Here is a 26135-nt window from a genome sequence, read left to right on the forward strand (position 1 = left end):
ACTTTTTCTCGAAAGGTTTGTCCACTTTACAAGGTTGTCCACTAATCTTTGTTAGGTTGTCCACTGAAACCATTTAGGTCGTATGATTTCAACAAGATGCAATTGAGTGTTAAACATCCATTTCCATTGCATCATCCATGTTTTCTTGCATTACAGGAAGTTGCAGCAAGATTTTCGATCAGATTGCGTAATTCATATGACCATCATTATGTTTACTATTATTGTCAGCGACTTCAAACTCAGGGGATAATATTGTGTTTTTGCTATTTGTTACTGATGCTAGTTATTATTCTCTTGAGGGCACAAGAGCAGTGGGAGTACTCAGGTTAATGAGCCCTCTTGGTTGTTATTAATGTCTAATGTGTTTTGTTTCCTTTTTGAGAATTGGTCACATTGTCAGGGGCTTAGTTCATTATTATGACAAGTGTCAAACACTTTGATCACAACAACCTTCCTTCCATGTCACACACAAACAATTCAAAGTGAACAAACATCGGGGCCTAGGTGTCATGATTCCCCAGATGTTCCCCAGCAGCGTCAATACTGTATGTTATTACATTTGGTAACACTTTATTTTAGGGATACATCTATTAGCACTAATACATACAATGTTAATGCCTACATAATTAAGTTGTAAGGCATGTGCTAAGCAAACACTAAGGCCTACTAGGTCCTTACTAAGGTTAAATTGGTAATAAATCCCTTATTGTGCATGAACAAGATATTTGCGAATACATGCCTAACAAATGTTTGATTTTGCTTTGTACATGCCTTATAAGTTACTTGTAGGCACATTGTATGTATTAGTGCTAATATATGTATCCCTAAAATAAAGTGTTACCTTACATTTAAATAGATCTTTTTTTTAAGATAGGTGCTTTTATGCCTTTACTGATGGTGACAGGAAGTGAGTGGGAGAGGAACGGGAAATGACCTCGGGTCGGAATGGAACCCGGGTCCTCTGTGTAGCAGTGCAGTGCCCTACAGCTTGATCCACGGCAGGACCTTAGATAGATGGACATATTTTTGAACATATTTTCATCTTGACCTTGTGAAAGTTGTGTCAGTCAAACATGATCCCTTTCTCTGGTCATCTGTCATAAACCAATATAACATTTTCAAACAAATTTTTACTTCCCGCAACACAAAACACCCTATATATACTATTAATACTAAAATCTTACTATTATACGTATATAGTACTTTATAATAATACCTTGGTGGTAGTGGACCAGAGTGTTGGTTGAATGCCATTATAAGCCCAGTAGCCCACATGACCTAACTTGACATGGCCTACTGACAAAGCCAGAGGCCAGGCCCACAACATGTACAAGTAGGCACGCTCAAACTCAGGGATAGTTGTTACTCTCTTTGTCTCAGGCAGGGCTGTTGGCAGCTTCGGCTGGGCCCAGGACAAAGTCATCTGGAAGCCTCTCTCAATACATACCATGTAATGAGAATCCAATCAGGGGCCTGGGATAACGGAGCCCTTTATCTCCCCTGTCAACTTCCCTGCCAAGACCAAGAGGTTATGAGGCATACGCGAGGAAGATGAAATGTCAATCCAGGATGATGAATACATGTCAAGTGGCTAAGGTGTGCATTTAGTCATTTGTTAGCCATTTATCTGAATTGTATTGAAGGATATGTTTCTGATTATTAGGCCTCCTATTTACATCATTGTAAAGCTGTTTACATGTCCCCAAAAGTGATGTTCCTTGATGATATGGTGTTTTTTGTGTTACACCATCACATTGGAGGACGTGTGCATTTTAAAGTAATCAAGTTTAACGCTTTTTTTAAAAGCCTTAATTTTGACAGGACAGTTACAGAGGGACAGGAAAGAGTGGGGAGAGAAAGACAGGAAAGGCTCTGCAAATGACCCGGGCCAGAATCTAACCCAGGTCGCCGGCATAGTAACCCAGTGCCCTACCATTAGGCCATGGCAGGGCCAACTTTGAATATTTCTCATGGCTTCCTAGTGAGTGAGTGAAGGAAGTGCAGGACAGCAATCTTAAGATTTTTATTTGTTTATTCGCCTATGAACGTTTCGGGCAGAGCCCTTCTTCAGTGTGTAACGTCCATTGCAATAAAGAAACATCTGATGAGTGCTGTCCTTTCGCTTCATTCACTCATCTATGGTTCATGTGGGATTCAGCACCCAGTTAAGAACTGTATTAATCATTAGGCGATAGTGTAAGCATGTCTCCTCCACTTTACAAATTCTTACCCTAGTGTCCATGTCCAGGACTTCGGACAACCCTAATCCCATGAATGAAAATGTGAGATGATTGACAGCTGCTGATTCTTCCAACGACCAAAAGACCCTAGTGATTATAACGTCAGAGCAGGCATTGTCGGTATAAATGTCACACACTGCACATGTGACAAACACAGCATCATGGTGGGTGATACAAATTCGTGAAGAGCAGGAGTTTTTGTTTTTGACGTAATATGACTATGGTGACTATGAAACAAACCTCTTCAGCAAATGAGTCAAATTTATTCCAATAGCAATTTCAACAATTTCATTTATTATTTTCATCTATTTCATGTGCTTAACAAACTGAATTTGTGTGTGGGATTTTTTGTGTTGTGGTGAAGAATTTCCTCTTTTGTCCTTCTTGAAGACGGCGAGGAAGATGGAAAACAGAAGTGGCATATTAAAAATCCAGGGTCTAGACATTTCAGAGTCGTCGGTCTACCCTGTCTTCTTTGCCGTTCTCTTTTTTTACCTGACTTTGTTGATATCCAACCTTGGGGTGCTTATACTCATCATCACGGAGAAGAGCTTGCACCAGCCCATGTACTTGCTCTTCTGCAACCTGTCTGTCAATGATCTGTTCGGGAACACCGTGCTGCTCCCGCGTCTGCTGGCCGACATGTTTTACTCAACGAAATTCACCACCTATGGCCAGTGCGTCACACAGGCCTTCTGTAGCCACATATTTGGGTCAGCCTCACACATGATTCTCATAATCATGGCCTTTGACAGATATAACGCTATATGTAACCCGCTAAGGTACACTTCCATCATGACCAGAAAGACTATTATCAAGCTGTCTGTGTGTGCCTGGGGCTTTTCGCTGGTGCTAGTTTCTATTCTGTTGGGCCTCACAATCAGGCTGTCACGCTGTAGGTCGGTTATCCTCAATGCCTATTGTGACAATGCGTCTTTGTTTAAGTTGTCTTGCGACGATGTGTCGATTAATAACCTTTATGGTCTAGTTTTCACTGCTGTGCTTTTCGGCTCGTCAATAGGAAGCATCCTGGTGACGTATTTGAGAATAGCAATAATATGCTGGACTAAAAAGAGCAAAGAGCTGAACAACAAGGCTTTGCAAACGTGTGCAACTCACTTATTAGTGTATATGATTATGTTGTGGACAGGCTTCCTGACTATCATTCTGCATCGTTTCCCAGATTATCCATACTTAAGGAAACTGGCATATATACTGTTTCATGTCGTCCCTGCCAATTTGAATCCGATCATATATGGTATGCAAACACAAACTATACGGCAGAAAATATTGCAGATCTTTTTAAGAAAGGTGTCATCTACATAGGCCCTGACAAGGGTCCATTTTGGTTAATATTTTGAATGAAACCTCACTTCGACATGTGTATTTGGACATTGGACATTGGCTTTGTACTGTACTCTGACTAAATATATTCCTACAGATAAAAAAGACATGAGGCTTCTTCAAATAGTAACTGTTTTTCAGGCCTAACATTGTTGTGACTACTTAATGTTAATAGAGATATACACTATGTGAACTAAACAAAGGGTATTTTATGAAGGATTAAAGGATATGTCAACTCCATTTAAGGATAAAGGCCTTGTTTTTCTGTAACAAATGGAGACCACGTGTTCATAAAGTGACATGTTTGAATGTGTGAACATTGGTCATCTAGGTGTTATCATAATGAACAGAAAAATAAATGAATAAAGAAGCACCATTTCACACTGAGGAAGGGTGTAGGCCTGAAACGTCTCAGAGGCGATTAAAAAATCATAAAGAAATATGTTGGGTGCTTCTCTATTCATTTATTCTTGAAGTTTGGTTTTATTGATCGTCAAAGTTAAAACACCATTCACTTTGTGGTGTTTCTGTTAACATGCGGCTCTGTAATTAAGAAAAAGAATGTGTGAGGTGGTGTTACATGCGGTTTCTGTTGTATGGTTGCCATCATTTCTTCATACCACTGGGTGTCACTGTAGTGTATGTTTCTAATGGAGCTCATCTGGTGTCAGCAAAGCCTCATGAAGAGGCCTATAGGTCTAGACTTAGGCCGGACCTTGTGTTTTAAGATTGTTAAAGAAATTGGGCATATATATGGCATCTTGTTTTCTACATGTTGTCTGATGATGCCTAGCTTTTATTCTGTTGGTTGTTCATTAAGTTCTTTGTGCAGAGTCTATGTCATACCCTCCCTGTCACCAAAATGTTCACGACTTCCTGTTATTTAAAGCTATCGGTAATGTCATATCAATGCTGTTATGATGTATCATCTGTGCAAAGAGGCTACGCTACCTCCAGGATGTTTAGTACAATGGGGTCTGTTCATACAATCTATAGCTCAAAAGAGCTTCCACCGTTTGACAAGGTCACAAAGGGTGGCGAAAAAAGAATATGTGTACACATGGACACAGTTTTTTGTCAACCTAATAAATTCATCAATCAATGATGGACAAAGCCAAATAAACTGATTGACATAGTAACTCTCTCCACCATGACTAATTGCTAATGAGTGTCTTACCCTTGAGCAAAGCATCTAATCCTGCATTTCTGTTTTATCATAACTGTGAGTCGCTTTGGATAAGCCATTCAGATAGCCTCTTTGTGCAAAGGGGCTAAGTAATATACAATAAAATAAAATAAAATAAAATAAAATAAAATAAAATAAAATAATAATATAATACTTGTGTAATCTGTCTGGCTGGGTTAGTCGCTGGCCTTGGTCCTGAAATGGGTGCTATCGAGATTATGCAGAAGGGGTGTCTGTTTGCATCTCCTATGAGTGAGTGTGAGAATATAGTCACTATTCTGTCCAGATGGGCTGCTTCATTGCGAGACGATAGGCAGTTAACTTGACCCAAACCCTAACCCTAAACCTAACCCTTAGGGACAATACTGTAGTGCATGGTAATGGCTTGGTAGCTCAGCTTGATGGATCACGGTGCTACTGCACATGACTAGTGATTGAGCAGGAGGGATGAAATCTCCTACAGGCCTTGTAGGCTTGAGGCAGGGCAGGTTCAATCATCGTCAGACTGCTAAAAAAAACAACAAGGGGTTGCAAGGGGCAGTGGTCAAACATTGATTTATTCAATATGTGTTGAATGAAAGACAGCCATGTTGGGGCATTATGTTACACGGCAGAGAAAGGAGATGGGATGACAATACAGGTCAATGCTGGAAACAGCAGGAGAGTGGTCAGCTCTTCTGATCACATGATCTCCATGTTACCATATGAATCAGGAAACAACTTTCCAACTGCCACAGTTAGTTTAAATTGTGAGGACATGCATTATACAAATATTGCCTTAAAGTGATACTTTGGGATTTTTGACATAGGACCCTATTTCCTAGTTAGGCCTACTCAGAGTATTGTAGATGTGTAGAGACTTTTTTGTTATTCCAAATAGTCCTTGTAACTGAAGGACTGTAGTCTGTCACGAAAACGTTATTGTACTCAGTCCACAAAGCACAAGAATGACATAAGTTATTAGGCCAGACTGTCAATGTAAATAATGTTGATACTAGAATACTGATTTAAATGAAATTTTGTCAATTTTGTCAGCAGCAGCGGAACCAACTCACTTCAACAGAGACTCACCAAAGGCTTGTAGAAGCTAGCTTTAACCCTACTGCCTTTCAATCAATGGATTAAAAACCAATTAAGTCGTAACATGGTTAATCATTGTGCATAATACCACAGCTGGTCTATCAATTCCAACCAAGTGAAAGTCATTCACTTGTCTCTAAATGTCTACAATACTTTGATTAACTAGGAAGTAGGGTCACTTTCAAGTTTTTACCTTTTTAAGTCTCATTTAACACACACATGCTCAATCTTATGAACCGATTTTGAATAAACATGTTACAGAGTTAATCATAGTACATAGTTATGCAAATTTTCACAGTTATGCAAAATTAAACCACCTTATTCATTGTAATTCTTTTTTATTGTTTTTTTCTCATAATATTATTTACAGTTCGATTGTCAAGGTGAAGAATAGATTAGACCTTTTACAGTGTGTGTGCATGTGTGTACGTGCATGGGTGCCGCTAGGGGGGAAAGGTGTTACAGATTCTAAGGGCTCAAACACTGACAACACCGGCAGGGGCCTTTCAGGAGGCCCAAAATTTGAATCTTTCATGGGGCCCAACATTTCTGACGGCACCCCTGTGTACGTGTGTGTGAGTGTGTGCATGCACATACTCGCATATGTAAGGACTGATATCTACAAATATGATATTTACAAATATCAACTGTGTGCGACCTTTCTACCAAATATTTGAAGTATTTTCACCCTTAGATGTTTAGTCTGGAAAGCATAAATGACAGGGTTCAAATGGGCAGGCACAACATGAAAAAGAACAGCCATGAGTTTTCTTACAAACTCCTGTTCAGGGAACCGATGCATGATAATCACAACATATCCAGTCAGTAGCATGATCAAATACAACACCAGGTGACTTGCACACGTTTGGATGGCCTTGCTGTTGAGCTCAGCACTTTTCTTTGTCCAGCATATGACTGCAATTCTGAGATACGTGACAGCCACAGTACCCATAGATGAGGAGAACAACACCACGGTGTAAAACAGCCCGTAGATATTATTAATGGTCACGTCCTCACAGGACAACTTGAACAGGGACGCGTTGTCACAGAAAGCATGCATAATATGGGATCTGCACCGGGAGAGCCTTATGGTTAGGCTCAGCAAGACACCAACCAACACGACAGAAACGCCCCAAGCAAAAAAGGACAAGAGTACAACAGCCTTGGTGGTCATTATAGAACTGTACCTCAGTGGGTTGCATATGGCCACATAGCGATCAATGGCCATGACGATGAGTATGGTGTGTGAGGCTGAGCCATACGTGTGGCTGAAAAACGCTTGCGTGACACAAGTGCTGTAGGAAATGAGCTTCTCTTTTGAAACAATGTCCAACAGCACACGGGGCATTAGGATGGTGTTGCCTAAAATGTCATTGACAGACAAGTTGCAAAAGAGCAAGTACATGGGCTGGTGCAGCTTTCTCTCTGCAACAATGATAACCAGAACACCAACATTGGATACGAGCAGTGCGATGTACACAATGAGCAATGTGAAAAACACTGGATATGTGGATGACTCTGCAATCTCCAGTCCTTCCATGGTCAGAATATCAGTGTTGTGCGACAGATTCCCCATCCGTGCAGCCTGATAACCTGAAACATAACACAATTAAGTGCAGACAGCAGGGTTTTTTTTTAAAAAAAGAAATAACTTCACTATAAATCAAACAATATTTACATAAAAGACTGCATGAAGTGACTAACCTGAGTTTACATGTGATCTGGCCAGATCTGACATTTGAAAGCTTTCACAAATGCAACCAGTATTTGGGAGCAGTGAATAGCGGTGGAAAACAATGCCAACTTTGCGGAGATACCTGCCGTGTCGAGGTATTAATATAATACAGTACTTTCACTGGCAGCCAATGACTGTCACGCACAGGCTCCATCCACTGAGAGCATGAGGGAGAAAGCAGGGCCGTAGTTAGGGTTGTCGGGGTTGGGAGGGTGGCAGATCTTAGCGTTCATGAACCAGGGTGTTGGTCCGCAATGCGAAACAAAAAAACTTTTTTTCCCCTGCGAACCGTGATGACAACATAGACGTCAGCAGGTCCAAGTAACAGACAGTCAAGAGCAGAAAACTTCATAGACGGCATGAACGCGGGTGGTCCGCCGGTAAGCACTTTAGTGCTGAGCGTAACTGGTGCGGACATCGGAACCGGCACCGTTCTAGTTGGCCTGAAAACAGTAATAGTGAGATGTCTTCCGCATCTCCCTCAGAGTACCGGGGTTACTGATTGTGTAATCTATAGTTTTCATGACAAATGATATTAGCAAATTGCCCAACGCCAGCAATAATTTTGAAATAGCTGTAGTGAGAGAAAAAAACACTGTCAGTGTTTCCTAAACAATCACAGGTCTCACTATATTACAGTCCAAAACAACTGTTCATACCTATGTCAATCATATGAAAAAAATGAATGAATGAATGAATAAATGACCAATCAATCAATCAATCAATCAATCAATCAATCAATCAAACAAACAACCAAATTGTATATAGCATGATATATCAAGTTTGACCCAAAGTGCTTTGAATTCACATACAGTACTATACAGTAGATAAGATGATATAAATAAATAAAAAAACATTTTCAAAGGTGCACTGTGTAGGATGGTGGTGGCCAGAGTAGGTATTGCAACTATGCTGCTCATTGAAACTGTGCTATCTATTGCCACATTTCATTTTGTCATGAATATTTACTAAACTAGGCCTATGCAGTCGCCTCCGACTGCTGAAGGTATATCCCCGAAAAGCCAGTTCCCCATCATTCCAACCACTCCCGTACACCTATACAAACGAATATATTAAATGCAAAACATAAAAGACATACATTTAATATCTACACATAGATCAGTGCTGTGCATAGGCTTGCGACTATTGTGAAAACAAAGGTAAAAAATTGGAGCAAATCCATCCACCCAGTAAGACGCCTAGAGCATCAACACCCCGAATCTCTAACAAATCCATCCATCCGATTGGAAGTTATCGACCAAACAAAAATCCGGCCATCTTGAATTAAGCCATCTTGAAAGTGTTGGCCTCCAAAATCTAATCAGTTCATGAATCTACCCTAGAACGGTGGCGGCCATGGACGCGGACGTGGACGCGGACTTGGACACGGACACAGACGCGGACACGGACGCCCGACGCGGGAGACGTGGACGTGGCGGCGGGAGACGCGGATGTGGTGGCTGTGCACGCAAAACCATTATATCCCCGACGCTTCGTGTTTCGGGGCTATATAATAATAAAAAAATATTTACTAGTATGACCAAAGTACAGTTAAGTTTTGCAGCTAAAAATATCTATTTCTGGAAATTCAAAATGGCGGACCAGATCATGTATGAAAAGTACAATTTTCCCAGTCATAATGAATACTAAGAATTTGATGGTGGTCGTAAGAATAAAAAAAAATAAAAAAAATATTTGTGAATGGGCAGCATGAATTCTGGAAATGAACTACTAAATATTACACAGTGCACCTTTCATTTAAAATGATTTTTCACCCAATAGTTATTGCTACTGTTGCGATGATGATTATTTGATGTGACTCCATGGATTTAGCAGTGTCTGTGTGTGCGTCAATGTTTCGTGGTGGGAGGGGGTGAGGGGGTGGGATTGAAGTGGGCAGTCAAGCAACGTAGGCTTCCTATCATAATATAAGACAATGTTCAGCACATATCTGGGAGCTGGTGTTCAGTGCAGGTATCTGGGGCGATTCTGTATACCTACTGTGTGCTACCTTTGTGTATTTATTTTGAAAAGGTGTTCTTGATGTTGAGTGTGTTTCTGTGTGTTGTATGAAAAGGCATTTCTGTCTGATTGCTCCCACAGGTTGACACCAGCTAAGTATGGCAAACGTTTCATCCGTCAGTGACATTCTCGAATTGGAAACATTGGGCCACCCCGAATCTTCTACATATGCGGTCTTCTTTACATTGCTATTTGTCTACATCGCTCTGCTCATAACTAACTTTGGTGTACTCATCATCATCATTATTGAGAGGAACCTACATGAACCCATGTATTTGCTCTTTTGCAACTTGTCTGTTAATGATATCCTTGGTAACACCATCCTGCTACCACGTATGCTCATTGACATGCTTTCCAAAACCAGACTGATGCCGTACAATCACTGTGTAACACAGGTGTTTTTTATCCACACCTATGCCTCGGCCTCACACACCATACTAATCGTAATGGCCATTGATAGGTATGTGGCCATATGCAACCCACTAAGATACAGTGCTATAATGACCACAAAGGCAGTTCTACTCTTGTCTGTCTCTGCCTGGGTTTTCCCATTTGTGCTAGTCCTCGTGCTTGTTGGCCTAAGTGTCAGACTGTCCCGTTGTCGATCGCTCGTTCCTAATTTTTATTGTGACAACGCGTCCCTGTTCAAGCTGTCCTGTGATGATGTGTCCATTAATAATATCTACGGGCTGTTTTACACCGTGGTGTTGTTCTCCTCATCTATGGGTACCGTTGCCGTCACGTACACTAAGATTGCCGTCACCTGCTGGACAAAGAAAAGTGCAGAGCTCAACAGCAAAGCCATTCAAACCTGTGCAAGCCACTTGGTGTTGTATCTGATCATGTTATTTACTGGCTTTACAATAATCATTGTTCATCGCTTCCCGGAGGAAAGATTTTTGAGAAAATTAATGGCTTTGCTTTTCCATCTTGTACCGGCAAATTTCAATCCAATTATCTATGGCCTACAGACTAAACATTTGAGGCAAAAGATTTTGCAAGTATTTGGTGTAAAAGTCACACTCAGCTAGAGATTCTGTGGAATACTCTTATGAAACAACATGATGTGGAAACCTTTTGAAAGATGATGTGCAGTGTTGCATTCATGGGGTTGTCACTATTTGGTGCATCATGCAGGCCATATGAATACATTTTTCACAAATATATTATCCGTGCAAATGTACATGTGATTCAATATTTTATGTATGTTTATAGGCATATGTCAAAAAAATAGGTAACATGTACAGTAGTTATATGAAATGGCCCAAACTAATCCTGACATGGCTCAAATTGCAAGGACTGTGTTTATTCTTTTTTATCAACCTGGACACTACACATGCAATTTACGATATGTGGCTATTATCTCATCATGTAAACAAGATCTTTCCATTTAGTATGTTTTCGGTTTTGTTTTCATTACTGCTAATTAAACATATAAACATATGCCAAGTCATTTCTTTTCATAATGTTGCGGAACTAATTGTATTAATGGATATCTCCATAATTTAGTGCATTCAGACACATTTTCTTACTAGTCTGCAATGCAATATTATGGTATTCACAAATGTTCTGGTCCAACTACCCAGGGGGTAAAAACCCTGTTTTTTTTGGGAAAAGTGCGTTTGCCTGCTGTAAAAGGTTGTTAGACAAAATGTAATATATGATGCCAAACATAATGGCACACGGAGCACATAATGGAACCAACACATAAGTCACCTGATTGGACTGATACACTGGACAGAGTTTTGTCTGTGAGAGGTGGTGTGAGCTCAACAAACTATATAGTGTCCTTGGCCAGGCATGTATCTAGCCTCGCGAGCCATTGTACATACTTCCGCCAAAGGATTGGCTCCACTACTAGTCTGGCTCTTGTTGTCTGTGGAACGATTGCAGCAGAAAACAGCCAATAAGCGAATAAGCACCCCACATGGGAAAGGTCGCTTGTGACGATGACGTAAACGTCTGCGCCAATGACTCTGGTCTATGTTGTTGTTGAGTAACTCTCGGCGATTGGGTGAGAGCTGTCCAATCATTTCAAACCATAACTGAGTGTAAACTTCCCGCATCCTGCAATCGCGTCAGATCACAAGCTCCAGACCATGAATACGAAATGAAATGGTAGTATTATGGGATGGTCAGGACCAGGCTAGACTGTCTCTGCCTAGGTGATAGATTTTAAAGGAGCTCCAGGTAGGATTAAAATTTAAATTAATCACTGTCCTGAGTCAGACATGTTATGTGAATCATTTTGACAGAGCGGTGCTCTGTGTAATATTGTAGTAGTTTATAGAATTCACACTGCCCATTCACAAATGTTACCTTTTCATGAATACTTACCATCAACATTAAATTCTAAGTATTCATTATGACTGGGATAATTGCACTTGTCATACATGAACATTTTAATACATGAAAAGGACGATCTTCTCCATTGCCTACCATTTTTAATTTCCAGAAATATAAATTTTAGCTGAAAAACTTATCATACTTTGGTCATGCTAGTAAATATCTAGTAAAGATCAAATTAGGGAGTAGACAGCACAGTTTCAATGAGCAGCATAGTTGCAATACCTACTCTGGTCTCCATCCTACATAGTACACCTTTAAGACTGTTGTCAGAAAGGCTGTGTTTACATGATGGTTTTAATTCCTAATAGGGGTGGGCAAACATGAAAATCTTTAATCGCATTAACTCAATGACTTTCTGTGATTAATCGTGATTAATTGCATAGCGCGCGAAACCCAAAATAATATAAAAAATAATAATAATGAATTAAATAAAAATATTTTATAAATTAAAAAAATAAAATAATTAATAATAATTTGCATATGTATTGTGTAGATATGTAGGACTAATATAATATTCCACAATGGAAATGTAGACTATTTGCAACCTATCAGTCTAAATTATATAGTAGGCTATATGCCTATCCAATGTTGGCCTACTAATGAAACAAATGATTGCATACAATATTACACTAGGGCTAGGCTACTGAAACTGATATATCAGAAACTCAAATTAGGATGGTCTACATGGGCCTACAAGAAGAAGAAAAAAAACTTGTCACTTAAAAAAACAGGCAACAAGCAGCCATGCGTCTGTGAGATATGTCCAGCCTTCTCTCGCCGTCAAAGACTCCCACCTTCTCTCTTATCTGTCGCTATTATTTCAAGTGTTTCAGCGACTAGAAACTAATTGACTGTCTGTTGGCATTGACAGCAATTACATCTTTCAAAACAATAACGTTGACATGACTAACACTATCTGAAATGCTGACGAGGTTGCCGATGTCGCGAAATCATGTTGATGCAGCCTACTATGCATGCGCACTCAGCACTATAAACGTTGCGTGAGGAATGTAATATCTCGCGGTCAGCTTTTTGATCAGGGCTTTCAGTAAGTCCGCGTGGCGTTATTGACAGCTGATAGACGCCCAGCCAGACCGCCAGCCAGCATATTTTAACAGTAGACTAGCTTTCATGCTGACCATACAATAACCTTGCGAACTGCAAAGGCGAGCCACATGCTGCTCGAGCGTTGCGCAAGGAGGACTGTAGAACTGTGTACCGAAAATGTCCATTCAGAAGTTGACGTCCTTCTGTAGGCTATGCCTGTTTTGTTTTGCCTACTTTTCTAGACATTCTTCTTCTCTGTCAGCAGTCACTGGAAGCAGCAACAGAAGCGCGCTGACGCTTTCAAAATAAAAGCCACGAACGACGGTCATAAAAGGAAAAAAAAACACGAAAAATACCTGCTGCGTTATAGCGTTAACAAAATTGTCGGGCGATATTGACCTCAATAGTTAACGCACCGTTAACGCGTTAACGTTGCCCAGCCCTAATTCCTAATGATTAATTCTGAATTAATTAGTTCCGTTGAGGTTACATGGTACCTTCATTTAATTCCAAATAAACATCTGGGGAAAAGAAAGCATTTCGATTGGACAGAGGATGCACCTGCTAGGCGAGCCAAATAGGGCACGGGGGCCCGATTTCAAGGCGATTTCTTCCATTAAAGTTTTGGCTTAATTTAAAGAGCTTACTTAACTATAATGTTGTGGCTACCATAGGCTATATGCTTTCTCATCCCCATTTATTCGGAATTAAATGAAAGTGAAACGTAAACTCGATGCAAAATAACTTTAATTCCAAACTATTTAATACAGTATATCACGAAAGTGATTACACCCCTCACAGTTTTTGCAGATTTGAGAGTATATCTTTTCATAGGAAAGCTTTACAGAAATTACACTTCGACACAATGATTAGTGACCTTTTAACAACAACCGCTTAAATTTCTTGTTCACTCAGAAAAAACAAAATACAGCCATTAATGTTTGAACATGTACTCACAAAAGTGAGTACACCCCAGATTAAAATCTGGTAGAGATGGGTGTTGTGTTGCCTCGAATCGTCTCGAAATGAAAAGGGATTAAAAGGGAGGTCATCAGTGTGCGTTTCAACCTTTCTTAGCATTGAACTTTTGCATTTTGAGTGTGCACCTGGCTTAAATAGATTGGTGTGAGATTTGAATGCAATCCTATGGAGAATATCAATATATCATGATCTGCTTCAGTAGTCACAGTGCATGTTGACATGCAAGTTTCTTAGGTGTATTTCAGATTGCCAAGGTTGACAGCATTTATGCATCCCCAAACCATGTCAGTCCCACTACCATGCTTGGCTATTGAGAGGATACACTTTTTTTGTAAAACTCATTTGTTTACCACCACACATGCTTGACACCATCTAAAGGAAATGTATTTATCCTGGTCTCAATAGAGATGAACAGACCAAGGATATGGATCACTGGAACCATGTCGTGTGATCTGAAGAGACCAAGATACAGTAAACAAATTTACTTTAGATGGTGTCAAGCATGTGTGGTCGTAAACAAGTGAGTTTTACAATTATGTTGTTCAAAGGTCACTATTTCAATCATTGTGTCAAAGTGAAATTTCTGTAATGCTTTCCTATGAAGATATACTGTACTCACAAATCTGCAATTGAGGGGTGTAATCACTTTCGTGATATACTGTACAGAATGAATCATTAAATTATTAAATAAAACCCTCATGTGAACATAGTCATTTGGTTATTAGAAAGTCATACCATACACCTAATATCAACTTGACATTTAAAAAAACAAATAACACATTATGTCAACAGTCATAAACATCCATAATATGTCATTGACCTTCCTGACTTGTCATGTAATTCTTATGGTGGTTACATAACACCCTTGTATGTACATCAAATAAAGTGCCCAAGTTTTAAACAACAACAAAAACAGAAAGTTAATTTAACCAATTGATACTTGATGCTGTATGAACACTTTCTAATGCAAAAGGGGCGTCTTACCGTAGCTTTTCATTTCTCGTTTCATTTCATGTTTTTATTTGCTTCAAATGCGGAGACTGAGGTCACCTTTTCCCAAAAAGAACTTGGGCATTAAGGAGGAGTTTTTTTTAAGGTGCCTCAGGCTTTAATAGCATCAATATTTTATATGTGGCAGCTGTTTTGAGGTTAAATGCATACAGCTGAGATGAACTCCCAATGAACTAGGGAAACATGCCAGTCAACCAAAAGAAAAAAGAAGTCTGCGACCCACCTGCGAGTCCCAACGCAGTGCCCACGAGGATCTCACAGGATCTCTCTTAGAGACGGTATCGGGTATAAGAGCTCAGCAACACATTGGGTTTCACATTCCTTTCTGAGACTCCTACTTGCTGTATCCTGAAGGTAAGCTAGTATGTATGCATGAATGCCCTATGCTTAGTGCTTTTCAATGCCAGCCACAATTGGAAGAGCCACACTTGTTCGCACAATCATGATTTTTACATGTTTGTTTTTTTTGGAACATGCCCAATGCATTGTATTTTTTCTCCCCATTGTCTAGCCATGGAAAACGTGTCAGCGGTCATCAGTGATATCCTCCTTTTGGAAGAGTTAGGCCACCCTGAGTCATCCATGTATGCTGTCTTTTTCACATTGCTCTTTGTTTACATTGCACTGCTCATAACTAATGTTGGTGTTCTTATGATCATCATGGCCGAGAAGACCTTACACCAACCCATGTATTTGCTGTTTTGCAACTTGTCAGTGAACGATATCCTTGGTAACACAATTACATTACCCCACCTACTCTTTGATATGGTTACTAGAAACAGGCTAATGTTTTATCATAACTGTGTTGTGCAAGTGTTTTTCACTCATGTTTATGCCTCAGCCTCACACACCATACTAATCGTGATGGCCATTGATAGATATGTGGCCATATGCAACCCATTGAGATACAGTGCGATCATGACCACAAAGGCTGTTGTGACCCTGTCTGTGTCTGCCTGGGCTGTTCCTTGTGTATTTGTGGGTGCCTTAGTTGGCCTGAGTGCCAGGTTGTCTCGATGCCGATCCACTATTCCAAATTTCTACTGTGATAATGCATCCTTATTCAAGTTATCCTGTGAAGATGTGTCTATTAATAACATATACGGGCTGTTTTACAGTGTGTTGCTATTAGGTGGCTCAATGGGTACTATTGCTGTAACCTATATTAGCATTGCAGTGACATGCTGGGCTAAGAAAAGTGCAGAGCTCAACAGCAAAGCCATTCAAACGTGTGCAAGCCACTTAGTGTTGTACCTGATAATGCTACTGATGGGCTACATCATCATAATCATGCACCGTTTTCCTGAGGAACGCTTTTTGAGGAAACTGATGGCTGTTCTCGTTCATATCGTGCCTGCTCATTGTAACCCAATCATTTATGGCTTCCAGACCAAACACTTAAGGGTAACAATTTTGAAGATATTTAAGGCAAAAACCACACCATCATAGATGTCATTGTCAGTTTTTATACACAAAGTTTAACAACATGCAAATGGGGAATCGTCATCAAGTGAATGACATATACAACAAAAAATGAATTGTGCATAAATAAAGTAAACCTACTGTAAAAGAAATTAATATTTTGAAGAAAGAAAACATTGTGTATATGCTAACATGCTATTTGTCCTGTTTTGAACAGCTATGTATATAGTAAAAATGACATTCATTAGAAAATGCATTTGTGATAGAATTTTTAACAATTGTTTGAATTGTAAAGTAACATCTTATTAGTTGTCTCCATACGTACGAAACCACAGCTGTGGTCTTATGGTTAAGGAGATATGTTTTAGATCAGAGGATTATAGGTTTGAATCCCTTTCACTCCCTACCTCCATGGCTGAAGTGCCCATGAGCAAGGCACCTAACCGCACACTGCTCTAGGGACTGTAACCAATACCCTGTATTTACAAGTTGCTTTGGATAAAAGTGTCAGCGAAGTGTAATGTAATAAACAGAACTAAGCAGGATTGATAGTATTCACATGTATTTTGTGTTCATTCTTCAAGCAAATTTGAGTAGATTAACTCCTTTGTGCAGAGCCAATGTTATAACCTTACTATCCACACAATTGTATGTCTTAATTTGTTTCTTAACGCTCTTCTTAATGTCATTCAATGTTGTTATGATGAAACTGAATGTTTTCTGAGAAACTGAGCAATAAGTGAACAGGCCCGGTGGCGGACCCATCTGCACAAAGAGGCTACATCACATATCAGTCACAATGTTCTAGTAGTTGTAATTTGATGATGCAGTGTATTCTTTATTATAGAGAGCAGGGTATTTGTACCCATAGGCCTATTAGTGCTGAATGGTAGGAGTTGCAGTAGAGGGCCCAATCATGACTTCAGTAGGATGTTTTTTTTTTTTTTTGGGGGGGGGTTGCAGCACTGGATAGGGCAGCTGTGGCCTAGTGGTTAGGGAGTTGGTCTTTCAATCTGGGGGTTGTAGAGTTGTCGCACCTAACATTCACCCCCATCCACCCACACACTCCCCCCCCCCATCCATAGCTGAAGTGAGCAAGGCCGTATTGTAACCAATACCCTGCAAAAATAAGTAAATTAGTTTGAATAATAGCGTGTAATATGTGTAATAGTGTAATATTTTAATAATGTAGTGTAACTATAGTTACACTACATGTCCAGTGCTTTATCAGAGAAATGCTCAAGTTGTGTGCATTATTTCCCCAACGGTATCTGTAAATTGTAAGCTTACACACTAAAATCATAATCCATCCTTTGCATTTAAGGGGTATTAGCATGCTAATATGCTAAGGCAGCTTTCAAATGATTTTGAAGATATCCAAGCGTCTCAATCAGAGCACTTACGTTGAGTGCACTGGTGTTTTGTGCATATATGTACACGGTGCACTTAAGTCTTTAGTACCTAGTGTTGAGGGGAAGTGTTCTCTAGTATGCAGCGGTGTAGTCTACTTTTTTGAAGTGGGTATACTGTATATTCGAGCATTTTTTGAAGTGGGTATACTGTATATAGTTATGCTATTCTAAATAATGGATCAATCAATTCTAAGTGGGTATACTGAAGCCCCTAAAATTTAGAAGTGGGTGTACTCCGTATACCTGCGTTCTACGTAGACTACACCACTGCTCGTATGTAACACTAACTTGGTCTAGCTTGCCAAAACATTCCTTAAAACATTTCCTTAATTTCCCCCTGGGGATCAATCAAGTTATTCTACTACTACTCTCTATATCAGTTTGCTACTGTTCATATTGCACAGCCCATCATATACTGGTATTAAGATTTGCTTGCTCCCCGCCCCTCAGGTTAACTCAGGTTAATCACTTTAAACAAGGGTGTAGTTTCAAGATACACACTGCAAACTTTTGAGCACTGCAACTCACATAGACCCCAAGTCTATTTCCACAGTTTTAGCCGCACAAAGTGTGGATGCACTTAGCTTAGCTGGCTACATTCTTAACTTCTCCCCGTAGTTCTTCCTGTGACGGGTTGGTCCACCCCACTACTGTCATTAAGTGCGATCGAGATACCGCAACGGCTGTATGCGCATTTAGACAGCAATGCATTCTGGCTCAAAAAGTTGCATGACGGTTAGATTTCCTGTCAAACTTCAACATTTCGCTGATGTTGCCTTGACGAGGTGACATGTCACATGGTGTCAAACTATCGCGGGATGAATGCGACTGCAGTCAGATCTTGCAACCTCTGCAGTTGCTTATCCCCTTCAACGCTCGTCTGCAGACCGCCTCCGAGTTTCACGGGCCCATGAACTGGTTGGTCAACAACTCACTCACGTGTGTATATGACTCTTGTCTCTCACACCTCTACACAAGTTTGCGCAGGTCACCACTTCAGATCCTCCTCACTGCCTGGCCCCCCACTCCTCACACGTGGTGTGTTAGTAGAGCAAACTGGTGCGAGCTCATCGTCTCGTTCATATCTGTGGCCAACTTTAAATGTGCTGTATTTAATAACATCCACATAGTGACAACAAGTTCTCGCTCACGTGCTTCGTCAATGTTGGTTGACAGCAACAAAGTCGTATGGGGCTATGGCCTCCAGTGTTGTCCTCCCAGTCCCCCCTCTCAGTCTGCCCCGGGGGTGTTCACTCGCGGAACTAGCTACTAGCCACAACTGGCTAACCCTAATCCTACCTAAGTGTAAAATGAATGGGTGTCAAGTTCCATGTTGGCAACCAGGTGATTCTGAAACGTTAGTCCATGCTGATAACTTCTGGCATGGTTGCCAACTTTTAACAAAAAATGCCATCAAAAGTTTATTTAAGCACCTTAGCTGCTGGTGGCTGGCTGACCATAATAAACGTTTTGGGCTAGCGTCAAATGAAGACATGTGACAACCATAAAAGGCCATAATTATCATACAGATCTTTGAAAAGCGTGAATTCATTCAACTATTAATGATGTAATAATAATGTAAAAAGCGATATGGACAATGTATGCTTGACACCTCCTCCAGTGAGCTCTCAGATGATTAGTGTCTGTTGGAAAAAAGTTTTGAATATAAGCAGCACCACATTGCAGGTCTCTCAGATAAACCTTATTGTTGGATAGCTTATGAAGGTAAGCTACGGTATGTAGGCTTTTCTCTATGTGTTTTCCTTTACGTATGACGTTACATTACAAATGTCACACACACCCACATTTGTATATGAAACATTATCGTTTTTTTTCCACACATACAGACATCAAGGAAGGATGGAAAACATTACATCTGTCAGTGACATTCTTGTGCTGGAACAGCTGGGTCACCCTGAATCATCCACGTACGCTGTCTTCTTCACGTTCCTCTTTGTCTACATCGCACTGATAATAACTAACGTTGGCGTTGTTGGTATCATTATTGCTGAAAAGACATTACACCAACCCATGTACTTGCTATTTTGTAACTTGTCATTCAATGATATCCTTGGCAACACTATCATACTACCTCAGCTACTGCTCAACACAGTTAATCCCGGCAGGTTCATTTCCTATAATTCATGTGTCGCACAAGTATTCTTTAGCCACACATATGGCTCAGCTTCACACAGCATTCTAATTATCATGGCCATCGACAGGTATGTGGCCATATGCAATCCATTGAGATACAGTGCAATAATGACCACAAAGGCTGTTGTGACCCTGTCTGTGTCTGCCTGGACTATTCCTGCTGTATTTGTGGGTGCCTTAGTCGGCCTAAGTGTCAGATTGTCTCGTTGTAGGTCACAGCTTCAAAATTTTTACTGTGATAATGCATCCCTGTTCAAGCTGTCCTGTGAAGATGTGTCTATTAATAACATCTATGGACTGTTTTACACAGTGTTGCTGCTGTCCTCATCAATGGGTACAATTGTTGTCACGTACATTAAAATCGCGGTGACGTGCTGGACAAAGAAAAGTGCAGAGCTGAACAGTAAAGCCATTCAAACATGTGCAAGTCACTTGGTATTGTATCTGATCATGTTAATTACTGGATATATTGTCATCATCATGCACCGTTTTCCTGAACGCGTCTTTTTGAGGAAACTCTTTGCTGTTCTTTTTCATGTTATACCAGCCAGCTTAAACCCTATTATTTATGGTCTCCAGCTCAAACAACTAAGGCAGAAAATTTTGCAGGTATTCGGAGTGAAAATCATGCCTTCTTAGAAACACTTGTAATTGTGTCAGAAACTCATAAAAGAATCAAAAATAAAAAAACGATTACCACATAAAAGTTGAGATAGAGTGTGTCTTTACCCTGTTTTTCTGAGTTAGTCGAAAGTAAAAAATATGTGCGTAAATTTTGAAGCATAAGACTTATTGTAAATGGTGTTCTGTATTTTTTTCATTTACACTCTGTTGTTTGGTAACCATTATATACCTTATATTCAGGATCATCATATGTTCGGTCCACGATGGCATTCTTGATGAATTACAGCTGCTCATAGCTGGATTTACCATATGGCATACAGGGCATAATGCCCGGTGGATTGTTGATGATTTGGGCCTGCCCCTCCCCTCATCATTGGTATCAGTCCTCATGTTGCCACAGCAGGCCTCTTCCAGATAGTCAGATATTCATAACATTCATATTAGGGTCAAAATAGCTCCTATTAGATGACCAAAATGTTTTTTGGCTTCATTGTGTCCCTCAATGCCTAGTGGACCGGTCTTGGCTAAAATGCCCAGCCTGAATTTTCATCCCAGTCCAGCCCTGCTGCTACTCTGACTATGTCTGTCTTTGCTAATAGACTGCAGTTTAGGAAAAAAAAAATTGTAGTCCTATTGTCAATAAGGCTTCATTTTCCAATGCGGTATGACTTGTGTGTTGGACTTAGTTGGACTGAGTACAAACCAAAACTTGTATCACTGTATCACTTACATTTGATTCACATGCCCTGGAGTTTGGAGCGCAGTTTCTGAAAAGGCCAAGGGTAATATCTTTAGTGCCATATACGATATGATTACAAAAGCTTCATTCATCAGGCGTCTGTTATCTGCAAGAGCATATAAGATACGGGATATGTAAGGGTTAACGTTCGGCGAGAAGGTCGCTACCGTGGAATAGCAGCACGACAGAGAGAATCTTTAGACCCCGACGCGGAGCGGAGGGGTCTTGTTCTCTCTGAAGTGCTGCTATTCCACAAAGCGACCGACTCGCCGAAAGTTAACCCGCTTATTATATGGATATACTTAAATGATTCACACATGGCGGGGACATTTCTTTAGGCCTATTTAATGTGAAGTAATGTCAAAAGATTGTTGCTGCACAAAACAAAACAGTGCCGTTGTGGAACACCGCTAACAGCTAGGTAGCCAGGACAACAGGTGTTGTCTATCACAGCAGCTGATTAGAGTCTTGTTGAAAAGTCGCTTTAGCAGTGAGAAGTCTTGTTGCCATTGACAGCGGTCTGTTATAGACCAACCCGTCCGTTATCGAAAAATAACAGACGTGCGAACGTTGGGGAGCCCCATTGAAATGAATGGAGCATTCGACTGATGACGTCACAACCATATAGGGGATATATCATAGTAGTACATTCCTTTTAAAGAGCTGTTCAAAAAATGGCTCATTTGAATGGTATTAAAAATATTTATTCAGTGTTTAAGACAATAGCATTCAAGAAGCCACCTCTGCCTATGCTTTCTGCGGGGCTCTGGACAAACTCTGCTGAAAATTCAGTTTGTCTGATAGGAAAGAAAACTTAGCCACTTTTACCCATTAATAAGGGCGGTGTGTTCGGCAGGTACGTTAAACATCTAGCCATTTTGGCTGGTGATGATAAAAGTTCATTTAGAGCCCTGATTGTCTGACTGATTGTCCTCCTCCTTATATTGTACTAAAGACTCTTGTCACTCTCTGAGATGGATACATTTGTGTTTTTCTCAAACTGAAGTACTCATGTAAAGGTCACGCTGAACAACAACAACAACAACAACAACAACAACAACAACAACAACAACAATAACAGAGAGGAGTGGCTCTCCAGCTGTGATTCGGTTCCCATCCTTCATGTCTATGAGCCGTTCAAATGGATCTATTCGTTCATGAACGACACAGAGAGCAAAATGTTGTCCCCGATGTTTCAGTTGGGTTGCAACTGAAACACACGAGGGCAGGACCACTGAATGCTTTGACTCAAGACAACGTCAAGACTCAAGACAAAGTCATCTGAAAGGGCCTCCTAAAATGTAATGAAAACCCAATTCTGGACATGAAAAAAACAGACCTTCTTTTATTTTTCATGCTTGTGGTGTGAAGCTTTTTGGCACAATTATGTTAAGCTTTAAATGGGGTACAAAAATAAAACGATATCAATCAACTTGACATCATGTGGTGTTGGTGGGTTTCATTATTTTGTCACACACAGGGCATAGGTTTCCTAGAACGTTACTCTATTGCCACTAGAGCACCCTAAAACTTGACCAGCAAGTATCTAGCAAGTGAAAAACTGACTGATTACCCAGAATACTGGGCCTGTGTCTAACCAATGTTGACCCACATTCTGGCTTCAGAAATCTTGAATGGAGTAGAATTGTATTGAGTTGAAAATAATAGAATTGAATAGAACAGGTCTTTAAAGGTAAATTCATTGACACATTTAGTTTTTATAAGCATGATGCAGGAGCATCACACATATCAGACATAAACACACCCCCTCCCACCCCCACCCTTCCCCGCAACATGGCAGACATGGTTAGGACCTTGGGATAAAAGTCCTGATCAAACAGCAATATCATTTCTGTAAGATAGGTCAGTAAGAGCAATATAAGCCTTAATCATTCTTACTGTTACTCAAGGTGCTATATCTAGTGGCCTATTTTCTTCGTATTCAAACATTGCAAAGGGCACATGCAAATCTACACAGGCTTTCCACATCGTAAGACATGTTTGTGGTTGTACAGGAGGACAGGGAACAAGGATGAAAAATATTTCAAGTGAAAGTGACCTTCTTGTGCTTCAAGACTTGGGCCTTCATCACTCATTGTTTTTCATACTGGCTTTTGTATATATTGTAATTCTATTCCTTAACATTGGTGTACTGCTTATCATCACTGCAGAGAGGAGTCTGCACCAGCCCATGTACTTGCTCTTTTGCAACTTGTCCGTCAACGACATTATTGGCAGCACAGCGTTATTTCCCCATTTGCTTTTTGACGCCGTCTCTAAAAACAGGTTCATTTCTTACAACGCTTGTGTTGCACAGGTTTTTTTCGGACACACGTATGGCTCAGCTTCACAAACCATACTCATTGTCATGGCCATTGATAGGTACGTGGCCATATGCAACCCACTGCGATACAGTGCTATAATGACCACAAAGGCTGTCGTAACCATGTCTGTGTCTGCCTGGGCGATCCCTGTTGTCTGTGTGGGTGCCTTAGTCGGCCTCAGTGTCAGATTGTCTCGTTGTCGATCACTCGTTCCAAATTTCTACTGCGACAACGCATCTTTGTTCAAGTTATCATGTGAAGACGTGTCTGTTAATAACATATACGGGTTGTTTTACAGTGCAGCACTTTTGTCTTCATCGATGGGCACCGTTGTCACCACCTACACGAGAATTTTTATAACATGCTGGAATAAGAAAAGTGCAGAGCTCACTAGCAAAGCTCTTCAGACCTGTTCGAGCCACCTTGTATTGTATGTGACCACGCTACTGTGTGCTTACATTCTTGTCATCATGCACAGGTTACCAGAATCCCAACTGTTGAGACAATTATTTTCTTTTATGTATCCTGTTATTCCTGGTCATTTGAATGCAATTATATACGGCTTGCAGACTAAACAGTTGCGGTCCAAAATTTTGCAATTATTTAGCGGGTGGAGATCAAGTATTGCAAGGTGTTAAATTAATGTTGAATTCATGTGTGGAGTTCATGGGAAATTGTGGTCTCAAAAATACTTAATAAAGCATGCAAAAACAAAGGAGATATGCACACCGCGCTTCTAAATTGACAATCCGGTGCAACCAGAGCAGGACTAAATAATAAGTGCAAATGTAAAATAATCTAGTGCCACACGGATGTCTATTTTCTGTTATTTATTTTTTCAGTGCAATAAAACTAACGTTTCGACATGCGTCTTCATCAGAGTACTGCACTGAAAAAGTAAATAACAGAAAATAGACATCCGTGTGGCACCAGATTCTTTTCCCTTTGCACTTAACAAAGCATCTTCTTCACATTTCAGATATGCACGTATTTTCAGTGTTTCATAAACTCAACACGCTATGGAATATCATGTTAATGATCTACTGTCACACAATGGTACAACATGGTAATATTGTTACTTGTATGCATAATATTGTTAGTAATATGTACAAATTTCTTGTCTCAGAAAAATGTAAGGGATATAGTATCATGTGATAAAGAGGGAGGCCAAATTGTTAGACCTAACCGAGAGCATGGAAAAAATTGCACTATGGTAATTTCCTCAACAGTAGCATACAATAAAATTACATATAGATACAACTTTAGCTCTGAGTTTGTTTTTTTTGTCAAATGTTTATTATAAATAAATTATTATATATATATTATTATTATATATATTATTATTATTGTTATTATAAATGTTTATAGGACATTTATGATGGTTTTTGATAGGTGCTGTTGGGACGTGTCTCAAAGCAAGGTCACACAGGAGTCATACAATTCACATATTCTGTAAAATGTAGATTTTGCATTGCATAACTATTTTGAATGCAAAGGTTCACTACACTTCTGAGAGTCTTGAGATAAATGGGTGTCATCAGATCAGGGTCGGAAATGATTTGAGTGTGAGGACATTCACCCTCTATATTGATAGTTGATGGGCTTTTCTTTTAGTTACTGTAATGTAAAGTGCATGCCAAGTGAGGAGTAGTTTAGGGGGGTAGGTTACATTTACTTGTGGAGAATGAGTCATCGTACAGTCAGAACTTCATGCAATATTTTATTTGAGCAACGGTTTGGCTTAAGCCTTCATGAGGGACCAGCATCAGCATTTTGAGTCCATCTGGGGTCAAGGGTTGAAAGGTTTGGGCCTTAACCCCAACAACATCACAGAAATCTGAACCAGGCTATCACCATGGCCATATCACAAATGAGGTATAGTCTGGAAACCATCTATTCATTTTCTCATATGGAAGATTGATCTATTTAACTTGGTAGAACTATTTTAAATAGGTTATCTAAAGTTTGATGGTATACATGGGTTCACAGTGTTTGTAAACATGATGTTGTGAGGAGACACTGGCAGCCAACCACGTGAGCTAATTTTTGGACTGACAGCGGTTTCCAAAAATCAGAGGTTGAGTTGTGTGCAGCTAGGTTTGCGCAGTCAGGGGAAAACAAAACTTTTGAACCCATGTATAGCTCGTTTTGTATCCGGTGTCATCATAGTGGATTTGTAAACAAGCAACAAGCTCCTATGTATCTAATAATATGTTTCCCTCCCCTCCCCGTTCTGTGGTTGGGATCCAAAACTCAGACAACAAATTCAACCTGGGTTGTCATGCTGTCCTTCAGTTCAGAACGAGCATACAAGGCAGCATGGATTCCCAGGCCAGACACAGCCTTGGCTGCCTGAATCATTCAGTTCTACCACCCTATTATCCTAAAATGATTTGCAATGCCCACCCCACCTTCCCTCAAGCAGTCTTTCTGATCAGGTGTCAGAGTCATGATGCATGAGTAGT

At 40.2% G+C, this 26135-nt stretch overlaps 6 protein-coding genes across 6 annotated transcripts; 5 read left to right on the forward strand and 1 right to left on the reverse strand.

Moving 5' to 3' along the window:
* Window positions 1-2642: 2642 nt before the first annotated feature.
* On the forward strand, window positions 2643-3566 carry LOC134453498 (olfactory receptor 52E4-like). Its single transcript, XM_063204298.1, has one exon. The coding sequence runs from the start codon at window positions 2643-2645 to the stop codon at window positions 3564-3566; it is 924 nt and encodes a 307-aa protein (XP_063060368.1).
* A 2927-nt stretch (window positions 3567-6493) lies between these two features.
* Window positions 6494-7426, reverse strand: LOC134453499 (olfactory receptor 4E1-like). The gene has a single exon (XM_063204299.1). It carries the CDS (start codon window positions 7424-7426, stop codon window positions 6494-6496), a length of 933 nt encoding a protein of 310 aa, XP_063060369.1.
* A 2279-nt stretch (window positions 7427-9705) lies between these two features.
* Window positions 9706-10638, forward strand: LOC134454798 (olfactory receptor 51E1-like). Its single transcript, XM_063205958.1, has 2 exons — window positions 9706-10045; window positions 10175-10638. The coding sequence occupies exons 1-2, from the start codon at window positions 9706-9708 to the stop codon at window positions 10636-10638; spliced, it is 804 nt and encodes a 267-aa protein (XP_063062028.1).
* A 4870-nt stretch (window positions 10639-15508) lies between these two features.
* On the forward strand, window positions 15509-16444 carry LOC134453500 (olfactory receptor 52E4-like). Its single transcript, XM_063204300.1, has one exon. It carries the CDS (start codon window positions 15509-15511, stop codon window positions 16442-16444), a length of 936 nt encoding a protein of 311 aa, XP_063060370.1.
* A 3245-nt stretch (window positions 16445-19689) lies between these two features.
* LOC134453501 (olfactory receptor 52N2-like) lies at window positions 19690-20622 on the forward strand. The gene has a single exon (XM_063204301.1). It carries the CDS (start codon window positions 19690-19692, stop codon window positions 20620-20622), a length of 933 nt encoding a protein of 310 aa, XP_063060371.1.
* Window positions 20623-23378: 2756 nt separating this feature from the next.
* LOC134454799 (olfactory receptor 52Z1P-like) lies at window positions 23379-24308 on the forward strand. Its single transcript, XM_063205959.1, has one exon. It carries the CDS (start codon window positions 23379-23381, stop codon window positions 24306-24308), a length of 930 nt encoding a protein of 309 aa, XP_063062029.1.
* Window positions 24309-26135: the final 1827 nt, after the last annotated feature.

This window comes from Engraulis encrasicolus, chromosome 8, assembly GCF_034702125.1.
Source record: "Engraulis encrasicolus isolate BLACKSEA-1 chromosome 8, IST_EnEncr_1.0, whole genome shotgun sequence".
NCBI classification, from domain to species: Eukaryota; Metazoa; Chordata; class Actinopteri; order Clupeiformes; family Engraulidae; genus Engraulis; species Engraulis encrasicolus.

Bases quoted from the DNA above. Each gene is read 5' to 3' on its own strand.
- LOC134454799 (XM_063205959.1), top strand. From the start codon at position 23,379: ATGAAAAATATTTCAAGTGAAAGTGACCTTCTTGTGCTTCAAGACTTG.
- LOC134453498 (XM_063204298.1), top strand. From the start codon at position 2,643: ATGGAAAACAGAAGTGGCATATTAAAAATCCAGGGTCTAGACATTTCA.
- LOC134454798 (XM_063205958.1), top strand. From the start codon at position 9,706: ATGGCAAACGTTTCATCCGTCAGTGACATTCTCGAATTGGAAACATTG. The intron at 10,046-10,174 runs TAATCGTAATGG...TGCTAGTCCTCG, and splicing joins CTCGGCCTCACACACCATAC to TGCTTGTTGGCCTAAGTGTC.
- LOC134453499 (XM_063204299.1), bottom strand. From the start codon at position 7,426: ATGGGGAATCTGTCGCACAACACTGATATTCTGACCATGGAAGGACTG.
- LOC134453501 (XM_063204301.1), top strand. From the start codon at position 19,690: ATGGAAAACATTACATCTGTCAGTGACATTCTTGTGCTGGAACAGCTG.
- LOC134453500 (XM_063204300.1), top strand. From the start codon at position 15,509: ATGGAAAACGTGTCAGCGGTCATCAGTGATATCCTCCTTTTGGAAGAG.